At 47.2% G+C, this 13,414-nt stretch overlaps 1 protein-coding gene and 1 long non-coding RNA gene across 5 annotated transcripts in view; both read right to left on the reverse strand.

The window, feature by feature from the left end:
- Nucleotides 1–13,414, reverse strand: part of LOC133270244 (uncharacterized) — a 255,012-nt gene that overhangs the window by 192,526 nt on the left and 49,072 nt on the right. The window lies entirely within an intron of this gene.
- MAP2K6 (mitogen-activated protein kinase kinase 6) overlaps nt 1–13,414 on the reverse strand; it is a 55,823-nt gene that overhangs the window by 27,108 nt on the left and 15,301 nt on the right. For all 4 annotated transcript variants that reach the window (XM_061455241.1, XM_061455239.1, XM_061455237.1 and 1 more), the window contains exons 2-6: nt 5,188–5,254; nt 4,221–4,269; nt 1,851–1,964; nt 930–1,049; nt 81–197 (exon numbers count right to left, since the gene is read on the reverse strand). In XM_061455241.1, the coding sequence (XP_061311225.1) occupies nt 81–197; nt 930–1,049; nt 1,851–1,964; nt 4,221–4,269; nt 5,188–5,254 (467 nt within the window). The remainder of the gene's footprint in view (nt 1–80; nt 198–929; nt 1,050–1,850; nt 1,965–4,220; nt 4,270–5,187; nt 5,255–13,414) is intronic.

Here is a 13,414-nt window from a genome sequence, read left to right on the forward strand (position 1 = left end):
GGCTTAGAAGATAAACACCCTTTCCCTTCCTCTTCACAGAGACACTAATCCCACAGCTAATACTAATAACTAATACTCACAGAGACAGCTATTTTCCCTAGGATGTCCTCAGGAATCGTCAGGCCTTTGTCAATGACATGTTTGTAGAATTTGTCCAGTGAGGTATCCATCAGCTCCATGCAAATCCACACATCCCCCTGGAGGATAAAGCAAGCAAACAGCTGCTTACTGGAATGAAGCATCCTTTCCTTTCACATGTAAAGGTCTCCTTTGGCACTTGCCCTTTGCTGGCCTGTTCGCCTTTTCCCTGTCTTTTAAAACTCACTCAGTAAAACTCTACTGGGCTTTCTCTTCCCCTCTCCTCCAGCTGGAATTAAGTGCTGTTCACCTTCATTACCATTTAGAGGTAGTGAAGTGATTTAGGAGCCCAGAAAGTTATCGGGACTGAGGCTCCTATATGTTCAAGTCACTGCAATTGCTCAGATAGGACAAGTTCAGCTCTGCAGAGCTATGCTTAAATCTCCTCAATACATCTTGTCTATTTTTCCTCCATGTGGCTTTCACATTGCAAGTCAGGACAACATTAACACTAATGGACCAGGCTGTGTGTTGGTGTCCTCAGCACCAGCCATCCCCATCACTCAAACTCACCACCAAGCCCCAACAACTCAGCACAGGGATCTCAGACATGCTTGGCACTAGGGCTTGGCTGCCTCTTCCTCACATGAGACTACTTCTCTCTTTGCTCAGCACGAAGTAACTGCATGTGACAGATCCTTAGGCCAGGACTAAGCAAATCCATATTGCACCACATATAGATGGAGATTAAACCCCTGGCACTTGGTGGGGAGTTTAGGCATGGGAATTCAGAGCCTGGGAGCAGCTCCAGTCTCCCAGGGGCAGCACAGCTGATTTCCAGGATGCCATACCTCTCGGAAAAGTGCCCCGTAAAAGGTGACAGTGAAGGGGCAATCTACCGTCCTCATGGAGATATCCAGATCCATCAGTAACCTCTTCTGCTCCTGGCTGTTCACTGTGGCTCGGATCCGCTGGAAGACGAAGCAGTTTAGCATCGGCTGTAAGCACCTCCATGCCACAGCCATACCCATGCTGTGCCTTGACATCACTCCTTTACTCTTTTAGCACACCTCTTTGTGTTACCCTTTTTGACACCTCTCAGCCCGAACTGCAGGTGATTTGCTCTTCCCTGCAAACACCACTCTTTGCAACAGCCAAAAGTCCCTGTGGCTTGGGAGGGGAGAAATGCGCAGGAATCAGCTTCTAGGCTGGTGAAGCCTGTGACTTTCAGAGATGCTTTGGACATCTCTTTACATCAACAGACTTGGGTGATGTCTACTGCATGAGAGAGGGCTCCAGCCCTGCACCCAGACCCCTTAGCTTTGGAAAATGGGCATTTCCCTGTCTCCCAGGGAAAGAAAATTAACTTAATCAATTAAATTTATAGTACGTTATTCTGTACCATTACAGTTAATGTGCAGAGCCCTGAATCTGAGGGTACATCTGCATTAGAAAATATGCACATTTACAAAGTGATGGCAAATAGCTTGTAAAGTCCTAGTGAAAACAGGAATATTGTAGACATAGGTGCATGCACTGCAACGCTGGAAACACACTGAGCATCATGCGGTTAAAACACACCCCTTTTCTTGGTTAAATGGCCCAAATCTACCTCATCACTCTTTGCCCCTGTGCAGAAAGAGGATTTCATAAAGAAAGCAGTAAATCTCAGTAAAGGCATGCATCAGAACAAGCGACATTAGACATGTGCACCAATGAGAGCATCCACACACGACAACTTGGACAGAAAGCACCTCGGAGGCTCACTCTACCTTCACTGCCATGATCTGCCCGCTCGGCATGTGCCGCATCTTCTCCACCACCCCGTATGCACCTCGTCCCAGCTCGGAGATGGGCTCCAGGTCATCAGCTTTCACCTCAAAGTTCTGTGAGGGAATGAAACATCAGTGCAAAGGTGGCTGCTGTGCATATCTGTTACGCAAGGAGTGAAACAGCCCTGAAATCTAGCCCTGTTTGGCAAATAAATTCACTTCTGTGCATCCCCCTCCCTATCGGTGTTCACGAGGATAGAAACAAATCATGGTCCTCAGAGGCTGCCAGGAGATTAACTACAATGTGGTAATTAGCAGAGTTCTGATTAGGATGTGCTTCCTAATAGCACAAGCAGGGAGCCTGTGTTGAGGAGCATCCTGAGCATCGTGGGCGCAGGAAGGACCATCCCATCGATGGGATGCTCCCCTCAGCACCCGAGTGCTTATTCCACCCCCTTCAGCTGCAGTACTTTCAGCTTCCTCATCCTCAAAGGGCTGGGATGGAAAACACCACATCAGATTCATCCCCAGGAATCACCTTGAGGCTTTTATTCCTTCTACCCTCCTACAAACAATCACGGAAGTATCTCTATGTTTTTTGAGGCTTGTAAAAGCTTAATTCTCCAGACCTGCAGACAGGCCACATACCAATGACTGTGCTCCATTTTTAAACCATGGATGATTTATTTTCTCTAGCGTTCGAGATCTCTTTCTCCTGGCCTTACACAGAGGGTGACTTTGTTTGCAGCCCTGCATCCTAACCTGCCCTTCTCCCTTCTGCCGCGATATTGTGCAGCAGCTCTATTTTTTGCTTCATATTATTTTTGGATGTTTAAGAAGTGCCTTTGCTCCTAAACCCAACCATTCCGTTTGCCCAGCGCACGACCACATCAGTCAATCATCCTACAGAAAGACGCCGGTTATAATGAACCGATTCACGGCGCAAATCCCACATTGCTTTCTGCTGGCACAGCAGAAATAAACCCTGCAGCCTCAGCTGTGCTGGCTGGGGATGCCACAGCGTGCAGGGCCACACACTGCATTACTGTGTCATTCCCTCGCAGCTCCATCGCCTGCAAAAGGAGCCCTGGCTCACAGTTATGTGCAACAGGAGGGATTGAAGCATCTCTGCCTGCCTGACACTGCTCCCGCTGTTCAACGAGACCCTCTCCAAAGAAGCACTTTGATTCTCTCAAGGCCACTCTTCAATTTAGCAGCAAAGGGAGAGGAGGGAAAGTGGCTTTCCCTAGGGATGAGGGGGGAGTGTAGAAAGGCTGGTGGAGCACATCCTAAAGCAACCTGGCTGGATGGTTAGGGAAATGCAAACCACTGGATGCCAGTCCCTCCGAGATAGCCACATATCTGTGTCTGTCAAGCTGAGCTCTGGGTTGTACGAGTGCTTTTCTCTTTGCACCATCCAACACGGGCTCTCTGCCTCTGTGCATGGAGCCTTTTTGGAGTGCCTGAGCCTTTCCCCATCCCTAGGACTGCAGGGGAGAAATGATTTTCTTGGAGTGGGTGCCTGCTCTAGCAGCAGGCATTTTCTGTGCCTCAGTGCTGCACCATTTTGCTCCAGAGGCATCTCACACTCTTTCCACCTTCCTGCCCCTGTTCCATGCCAGGGAAAATACAAAAATCCAAAATGAAAGGAAAGCATCCCAAGATACAGGCATTAGAAACCACTATTAGCATTTCACTCCATGCATTAACTCGCCGACGCCAAGGCCTATCTTTACACCTAATACATGTACTGCCTAGCTTTAAAATGCTTTTATGAATGCTGCTGTGCTGTTTTCTCCTATCAAAATAGCTGTTTTGTTCTTCCCTGCTATTTTCTCAGACCATCAGGTGACTGGTTCCCATGCTGTCACAAGGATTTGCTTCCAGGACAGGAAGATCTACCCTGAGTTAGACTCCTGATGAGACGGCCTTCAATATTAGCGAAGGGAAATACATTTAGTTAAATCCCTTTAAATCAGCAAAGGAACTGATAGAGGAGAAAAGTCTGCTGTTAGCAATCCCCTCATTTTATGACTGTTATTTCCAGGGGATTGGCTGGAATAATAAGGCAAGGAAGGAATTTCCCAGGTGGAAAGCATGAAGGGGACGGAGGAGTCACAGGATGCAAAGGGTGGATGTTTGGGGACACGTTCATCAGAGCAGTGACAACCCGCAGGTCACTCTTCTCAGCTTTTACTCATCCAGCAACTGCCTTCCTTTTCAAGCTTTTAATAGCTGGTGTTTATTAATCTGCCTTCTTCTGTGGGGCTGAAGTTAAGCAATCCCACAGGCAGCCAGCACCAGAGCAGCCAGCCCAGGGTGGTCACCGGTCCCCAGAGGTCTTCTTCTCACCACAACTCCTAGTCTTACCTCCTCACCAATAGAGATGCAAGCTTTGGAGTCTAGATCTCTGGGTGGCCTGCAAAGGAGAAAAGGGAAAAGATGTTAAATGTTCCTTACAAAGATCTTGTTTCCCTCAATGGGTAAATACAACCTCCATGGCCGTCCCCTCACACCTTCAGGCCAGCAGCCCTCACAGCCTAAGCAGTCTCCTAGCTTTGCAGGATCAACAGATAGAGCCAACATCCACAAAGTCACCCCAAAAAGGGGTCAGGAAGGAAGCTGCTGGAATTGGCTTTTCTCACATCCAACTTCCCCATGCAGGAACCCAGAGAGATTCATTGCGAAAGACAAGCCAGGTACAAGCACCAAATCTCCGCCAGCCTGTATGAAAAATGGATTAAACGGGCATAAAGGTCTAAAACCCCTGTAAATGATTACCCAAGTCACACAGCATGGGTTAACAGGCTAATAAAAGCCAGTCCTCAAGGAAGCAAGGAGAGCCAAGCAGGCAGGAGTTGCACAAATGGCCTTAAAAACACAGGGATTTCTTTTGCAAGGCTCGGTATGTAGGGAAGGGGATGCATTTTTATGCCCTGACCAAATGGATGTTATTCAAACTGGGTGGCCAAAGTGCCACACCAATTAAAATTGGGTGCCTATTATGATTTTTCCTTTTCCTGGGCACATCATTAAGCAGCACATGAGACATGTCCACAGGCAGTGATGGGTTAGGGTGATGGGCTGAGATCCCGTGGTTATACGTGGGGCTACAAGAGAAATACAAGGACTGTTAAGCTATTATCCTCCCTAACGATGCCAGTATTAACCCAGGCATTTTGCCCCTGCTCCTTGCGAATGGTCCCTGTTATCCATAAGGGTCCCCGTTATCCAGACCTACAAGCTCAAGCCCTCACGGCGCAGGCACCGCAAAGGCTGGAAGGCAGCTGGGGCTCGTGGTTTTCTTTTCATTCTGCCTTAGTGCTTGCAGACTTACGTGGAGCTTGTCTGTGGTTGCTCGAATGCTTCTTTAGGAATTTTCAGCCCAGGGTTTCTCTTCTTGCCTGTGAAACAAGAAAGAGGCAGAATTAAAGAAAGGCGCTTTCCCGTTGCTGTTGTTGGGTTGTTTTGGTTTCATGTGCAAAACACAGCTTGTCTATATTTGTTGACCTTATTTAACATAAATGCCCGGCCAGGCTGGTGGTGCTGTCTCAGGGCACAGAGTTCAAAACATAAAGTGCCTTTGTTCAGTAACGCTTCATTTAGACCTGCAAGGTCTGGCTGCCAACTTGGTACAGAAAGCAGGCAAGGGCTCTGGCAAAGGCAGGCCATGTGAAAATGCAAAGTGAAAGGTATTTCTCCTTCGTCAGCCCTACCCACGTAGAATCCCTTAAAACGTTCCTTAGATTTTAAACCATTTCAGATACAGAACGGCAAACCCTGGCAGGAATAAAGACCTTTTTGAAGCTGAAAGTCCAGAATCGGATCCTGATTCTGTTTAAATGGATGCTTCACCTCTTGGTCATTAAAGTTATGCAAACCCAGCAAAAAACTAAAGCAGAATTAAGTTTGCAGGCTTCAAAGCTGTTTGTTTCTGTTCACACTGACCAGCCAAGCTTCTCTGTGCTGGACGAAGCTCAAGCTCTGAAGTAGTTCAAATGCAGGCTCTCCTGTAAAGGGGGTCCAAGCCGGCAGACACAAGAGCCAGGCAGACTAGAGAAACACAAGAACCTTTTTATGGCTAAACATATACAGCCACATTTCAGCACGGGGTTTTGAATTCATGGGTAAAATCACCTGGAAACATAAGTCATGTCACCAAAACCCCAAGGTAAACATCTGGCTGTCTGCCTGTGTAATAAAACCCCTGGTCCCCAAAAAAGGCACAAGCATCTAATTTAGGCATTAAACATTTTTAACCTAACAATTTATATCAATTACAGTCTTTCTTTTAAGCATCAGTTTTACCCTCTATTCCTAACACTCTCAAACTTTACCTACACATGTTTGAGTTTATTTTTCCTCTTGACACAAACTCATGCCAATAGATGTCTGTGCACCCCAGTGCTGGAGGGATGCTAGTTCAAAGTGCAGGCACCCAGAACTGAAAATGACCTTTCCAAAGCAATTAGTCAATTCAGATGGACAATTCTTTCTCTTCCCAATCTTTCCTTTTTGCCTTGTCTGCTCCAAAAGACAGGATCTTTTAGAAAAGAGTCATTCCAGGATGAGACAGGCAGCAGCAACCCAGCTGATACCTCGTGGGAAAAGCATCTATTGCAAGCCATGGTGCACACTCGCTGTTGGGATCAGAAATCAACAGAGCTGCAAATTCAGGAAAGAAAAGGAAATAAGAAAAGACAATTCTCTGCTCCAAGGAGCTTCCAGTCCAACACAACAAAAGGCAAATAAAAGAAGGAAGGTCACCCAGAATCATACAGAATAGGTCTTGGTTTTCCCAAGAGGTAAAAGCTGGTCTGTAAGGAAGTAAGTGACACTCTCAGAACAAGTGGAGGCATTTCTATTTAGCAGAGATGTGCTTTACCCCTTTTCCTTCTGGTTTTCTCACTTATACTACAAAGGTCTCTAGCAGGCACAACAGAGAAGCAGGCTCTGCTGTGCCACATGCTCCAGATACCCTTTCCCAAGCCGTGCCAATGTACATCGGATTTGACAGGATGCTAAATGGGTACCGGTGTTCTTGATGTTGTCATGTTTTGGCTAAAAATGGAACCTCAAAAACGCAGGTCTTGCAGTGCAGGCAGACAAAAACCCCTGTTTCTCTGGGAAGGCCCAAGTCTGCCATCCCAGTGACATCTCTGTCTCCAACAACCTGCCTGCATTCTCTCGCAGTTCAAGCAAACAAGACAACCACGGGCACAAGAAAGCAGTAGCTCCATCCTGATTTTGGACATGGAAATCAATACACAGAGATTTACTGACTTGCCCATGCGAGAAGGAGCTGCCTCGTTAGCTCCAGAGCTGCATTCCCATTAACACTCACCAGCCATCTCCTGACATACAGCCACACTACCACAATGACATTCACACAGCAACCAAAATCAGAAGACAAACAAGCGCGGATTTCCTCTGTTCTTGCCTTTTGACTTTTTTTTCCTTTATGGATTTGCTTGCGCGATCCCATGCGCTGCACCTGAACCTCAGGAACCTGCTCTCAGCAATGGGAACATGAAAACAAACCTACTGGAAACAAACCTAAGTTGAACGTGAACCAGAGCCGGTTGCACAAGCATCCAATGTTCCCATGGGTCACGAGCGGTGTCAGCAGAAGGAGCAGGGAGCAAACACCAAACCCAAATAAATGTTAAAAGCCTTCCTCCTCCTGGCGAAACAGAGCCTGCACTTTGGGGAGTTTATTTTCCTTGCCTCTTCTTCACGGAATACAATATTTTGAAACTCTGCCATTTTTTGGAGGCACAATCTGTTCGCGTCTTCCAGTTGCCAAGACACAGACACAGTTTAACGCTCTTTGGGGTTTTCTTCTCAACAAAGAAGAAAGCAACAACAGCAGCAAGGATAAAACATGGATCTCATGACGGCACCAGAAGGGATTGCAAATGGGAATTTCCACAGCCAGGACTCGCACCAGCAGCTCCTGTGGGATAAGCACTGCAGGGCAATGCGGGCATCTCCGCACCGCCTCACCACATGGGTATTTAATGTAAGTCTTGGAATGTGATCAGGCAATTTCATGCCTCTCATCTGGATCTGGTGAACTGTTGGAGCTCCTTTTATTACAATGTGCAAAAACCTTGACTTTTGGTCCCTCCAAACCTTCTGGGGACAGCGTCTGCAAGTGTCTTACAGGAGCATCCACAATCCTGGACATGGCACTGCCTTACAACCAGAAGCATGCAGCAGCGCTCAGCATCACTCTACATCAGAGTGCAGGAGCCGGGGTCCCCCCTTGCCCCACCTCCATGGGTCCAGGTCACACGTGCTTGAGGGAGCTTGAGGGAACTCTTCCCCAAAGGCAAACAGTGATGCTTAGAGGCCTTTTTATCTCTAAGAAAAACCCATAATTGGAAGCCCCAAGATAAGTTCTCTTCAGTATTAACTGCCAAGCAAGCACCTCGCTGTCAAAATAACATCCCCCAGTTTACCGTAGCAGACACTGGCTTTGAAAGATGACGCTGTGTTAAATTGCAGTTTGCAGAGAAAGTCATCCGTACAGGAGCTCAGGATGTGGAGGCAGCTTAATAACATACAAAATTGGATGTTACCTGTTCCATCCACCAGAAAACCAGTATTTTCCACAGTGTTTCTATGAATCATTATTATTATTTTTAGCCTTGTTTCCTGAAGAAAATCACCACGTGCGTGCTCCTTGTGGCAAGTGTAAATCCACTGGCCAATTTCAGCCCTTTCTGACGAAGAAATTGAGCTTTTGGAGATTGCAAAGCTGATAAAAATAGGTGTTTAAATAAAGAAGTCCCCAGCTCAAAGGAGGCTGAAGCACAGAAGGAACCCATGGCACACACCAGGCATCCACGTTCAAGATGTGCAGAAGCCGTGTGTGTCTCATACACCAAAATAACAACACAAGACTCAAACCTAAACCAGATAGGGTCTGAGCATCAGTGCAGGGGGTTCACTGTAACTCCTTGGGATTTACAATAAGGAAAACCCCAATGACCTATCATACAAAGCATGATGTCTAAACGTGGCTCCTTTTGCACAAGGTTTGCTATCCTGGTTGATCAACAGATGGGATTGTACATCTGTTCTCCAGCATCCAAAAAGTCTTTCTAATAGCAAAGCAATTACCCGCAGAGAATACTGAACTGACCGTGATAGAGATGTTGCCACCTTTAAAAACCCTCTATGCTTTCTTGGCACTGATGAGGACAGCAGGGACACCAGGAGTTACCTGCAGCACCACCACAGCCTGCCCCATGCATGGGCATAAGCTCATCAGCCCGAGAAAGTCAATGCTGAGAACAAAGTGAGGTCTGAAAGCAGAACTGTAACAGGAGAAAGAAAACCTGACTTAATGAAAACACATTAAACACTTCCCTGTGAAGGTCTTAAACCCAGTTCCTGAGGGAGGGGGGGAAAGTTTAACTTCCAATGGACTTGTTAACCTTTTCCCACCAGCACTGACAGAGCACGCATGGAGATTAATGTTGCTTAGCCCATTCCAATTAGGGCAGCGTTAAATATCGATACTGAAAATTGAAACTTCAAAGTTTCCCACCAGAAGGGTAGGAAGCGTAACAGAGAATAACAAAGAAAGGGAAGACAGAGGAATTCACTGCCCACATACGCTGTAACACAAACCTTCACTTCTGAAGGAAAATCCCATTCCCCGGTCTCCAGACTTCTCATTGCAGTCAAAAACTTCTTATGATATAATCCAAAGTAAATGGTTCCTTGCCACAGAAAGCTCCAATTTCCATCAAAGGATATTAACCAGTTCTGTCATTACCACACTTTATTATTAAAGCTGTGTTCAGTAGCCATATAGCAACAATTTCTTTCAAATAAGGCTTTTTAGCATATAATTTCACAGGTGGAAAAGCCTCTTTCTCCCACTTTTGTAAGAGACAAAAGTGTCTGGTTATTATTCCTGCCTTTCCTAAGGATTTCTTGTCTCATCTCTTGAAAGGTTTCGAAAGCCAAATGATCTGCTCTTCCCCTATCAGCTGTGCTCAACTCCATCTGGAGCAACTGCTGCTGTAGAAGATGTAGAAAGCTCCTATTTAACATCAGTTTCACACAGGATGACCAAAGAGGGGGAATAAAAGTATTTTTTATCAAGTATTAAAGAGCATCTCACAGGTTTATTATTTATGCTTGCAAATTATTAAAGGTGAAGGCACACAGAGTGGTTACAGCTGATACAAACCCATCTTAACAGACATGAGAGTTCAAGGGCGGGTGAAGGACTTGCCCATCCCCTTGGTTCCTCAGTGATCTGCCCCAGCAACAGCTTGTCCTCAAGGTGAAAAGCCTTTAATTCTGCCCAGATGAGTCTCCACCAAGGAACTCCACAAGGATGCCCCAGCCAAGCCTAAGAGCGGGAAGGCCGGGCGCATTCCTGGTGTCCCCACAGTCAAATACTCACTACCTCTAGACTAAACAACAGCCACCGAGCAAAGACACTCGGGATTCCCTGCCAAACTGCTGTGCTCAGTATTCTAATCCATGCAGATAACAAAGTGTATTTTAAATGAGGGAGTCGGAGGGAGAAGCCATGCTGCCCGGCCTCCACTCCAGCTGAAACAGGAATCAAGTCAAAGAGAGCACAAACGGGTGCAAACTCATGGACTAGACACTTCTGGTGGTTTCAGTAGTACAAGTGCATCTTCCCAGAGGCCGCTTACCATGTGCCCTTCCATGGGTTGCTGCGGCATCTCCACAGCCGTGACCACAGTCCTGCATCACCACTGCCTTCTTGCCATGGGCTTCATCAGTGTGAAAGCCTTAGAGCTTTGCCATACAGGCAGTCAAAGTATGGAATCAGATCATGCCTTTTCAATGTAAATGCCTTTGGGACAGATCTGCAGGTGATGAGGAGGCTGTGGTTCGTGACAGTGATTTGGTGGCTAGGGTGGGAAGTTCTCTCAGCACTTTTGCCTCCATGGTTGGGTTGCTGGTCTTGGTAACCCTTTGGTAAAGCTGCATAAAACCACGTTGTGCAATGCTCGAAGCAGGGTGCCAGTGACAGTGTGGCTCAGCTGCACCCACCATCCAGTCTGTAAATGCAGAGCTTTAGCTAAGCCTTGGAGAAAACCAAAAGCTAGGTGTTTATGTAAGCACAGTGACGTGGAAGTGGCCCTGAAAAATCTCTTTTCCAACCCCTTATTAAACCACAGAAGAATAACTTAATGTGCAATAAATTCTTAAAACCTGCTGAAGTTTCAACCAAAGGCCAAGGGAAGAGATGAAGTGGATATTGTGCTTTATTTACCTCTTTGAAACACAATTCATCTGCTCTCTCCTTAGCCCTGTCAATAACAGTGGCAAAGCACCACTGGCTGCTCTTCCATCACTGCCATGAGCATCAGCTGGAGGCAAATAGAGATGCTGTGATTAGGAACATGGTGCGTCCTCTGTGCAGGACAGGGACGCTCCTGCACGTCCTTTATCTGTGTCTGCTCTCGTGGTTGTTTGTAATAACTCCTTGGAAACAGCAAACTTGAAATCTGTTTCCTTAACAACTCGATTCAGGGCTGCTCGGGAGAAGGGAGCTGCAGGCTGGGGCTTTCTTCCCCTCATGTGGATGCTGCAGAGCTGCCGGCTCATTTGGTGGCCACTGGCACATCCAGGTCTGCACACACCTCACTGCTGCCTGCCCCATCCCTGTGCCTGTGTCCACACTGCAACTCACACCTTTATGTCTCAAGAACTGAAGCATTACCTATTTTTCCTTTTGTTTTCCCCCAGGAGCCACAATTTGGGACAGGAAACGGGAAAGGCAAGAGCACTTTTATGACTGTGATGGATTTTGCCAATGCACACTGGAATCAGGATACACATGAAACACTGCACTCATTGCTGATCTCCACTTGGACATCGAGCCACTGACCTCAAGCCTTTGAGTGCAACCCTCCAGCCAATTCCTTATCCACTTGTCTCCTTTCTGGCTCTGACTGACAGCTGAGACACACTGCACTGAGTGAGGAGAACCTGCTCCTAAAAACACCTTGCAAAGACTTAACCAGCCAACACATTGCCCCACATGCAGCCAAATTTGCTTTGGCAAAGAGGAGCTGACCTCAGAGCCACAGCCCAGAGGCAGGTACTTTCTTTCCTCAAAGTCAGCATAAGGAATGAAAGTACAGAGACAGAAAACCCCAGCGCTTCCATCTGGAACACCAACAGTAGGAAACCCTGGAACACCAGCACAACTCATGAGCAGATGATGCTGCATTCATCTTCAGTTAGGGGATGATGCTGCATTCATCTTCAGTTAGGGGATGATGCTGCATTCATCTTCAGTTAGGGGATGATGCTGTATTCATCTTCAGTTAGGGGATGATGCTGCATTCACCTTCAGTTAAGGGATGATGCTGCATTCATCTTCAGTTTCAACTCCCAAGGCTCATGAAGATAAGAACATAGCATGACACAGCCTGGGCGCAGCTCACTCAGTGACCTGGATAGTCCCAAACTCCTTGCCAACACCATCAGCACCCACATTGCAATGCTGGAACTGTAACTACTCTCCTGCCCCAGGGTTTCTCTGTCGCAGGGCTCAACTCGCTCCCCTGACTCAATCCTGCAACCTGCAATAAACCCAGGAGAGGCCCCAGTCCAGAGGAGCCAAGCTTTTGCAAGGAGCGACTGAGGTGTGCCCGATGAACCGTGCGGCAGAGGTTGTGCAACGCCTGCTTGGATCACACCGGGGTTATTTGTGTCCCAGGGGCTGTCTGTGCTGCAAGAGCCAGTTGTGTTTCCTGACGCAGCTCAGCTCTGCCGAGGCACAAACACGACACAGACAAAGCTCTTCAGCAAGGTAAAATCACAAGGTCAGCCCTTGGTGCCTGCCTCAATAGCAGCCTCCAGCAGGAGACAGTTCGGTGGTGGAAGCTCTGAACAGCACAAGAACAGAAGAAGGTGTAGCAGAAAAGCTTTGCAATGGGGACTCCAGCAGCGTAATATCTGGATCCTGCTGCGCAGAAGCATACAGAAATGTCACCAAACTGTGCAAATATCAGAACCCATTTACCCGCCTTTCAATAAGCTCTGTATTTCTGTAATTCAATTTTGAAGGTAATTTCCTGGTTCAGGCTAATCTCTCTTACTCTGCCCATTTTCTTCTTCACACATCCTGCAGAAGGGCTGCAGGCTGCCGTGTTTATTCGTGTCAACACAGAAACCAAGGGGGATGCAATTTCTCCTTATCTCTGTGCACGTTTTGGCTATGTGAGTCTGTTTGTCGCCCTGATAACAGAGCATCTCTGCATTTTAGAAGAGTTAAGACCTCCTGAGAGTGAAGCGGAAGAGACACTTTGATAGAGATTAGACACAAGATCCTGTGCTAAGACATGCACTGAACACAGGGACGCTGGGAAAGGGGCAGGGAGCTGATGCAGCTTACGGGCAATTCTCTACCCTCCTGTAACCCCCCCCACTAAACAAAACTGAGCCCCCCCTGCAGCCCTAGTCCATAGCAGCTTGCAGGGAGCACTGCAGTAATCACAGAATCAGAGACTGGTCTGGCTTGGAAGGGACCTTAAAGCTCATCTAGCTCCAAC

The sequence above is a fragment of the Pezoporus flaviventris genome, unplaced genomic scaffold, assembly GCF_033815535.1.
Source record: "Pezoporus flaviventris isolate CSIRO_AGI_PZ_B2104156 unplaced genomic scaffold, CSIRO_AGI_Pfla_v1 ptg000020l, whole genome shotgun sequence".
Lineage (NCBI taxonomy): Eukaryota > Metazoa > Chordata > Aves > Psittaciformes > Psittacidae > Pezoporus > Pezoporus flaviventris.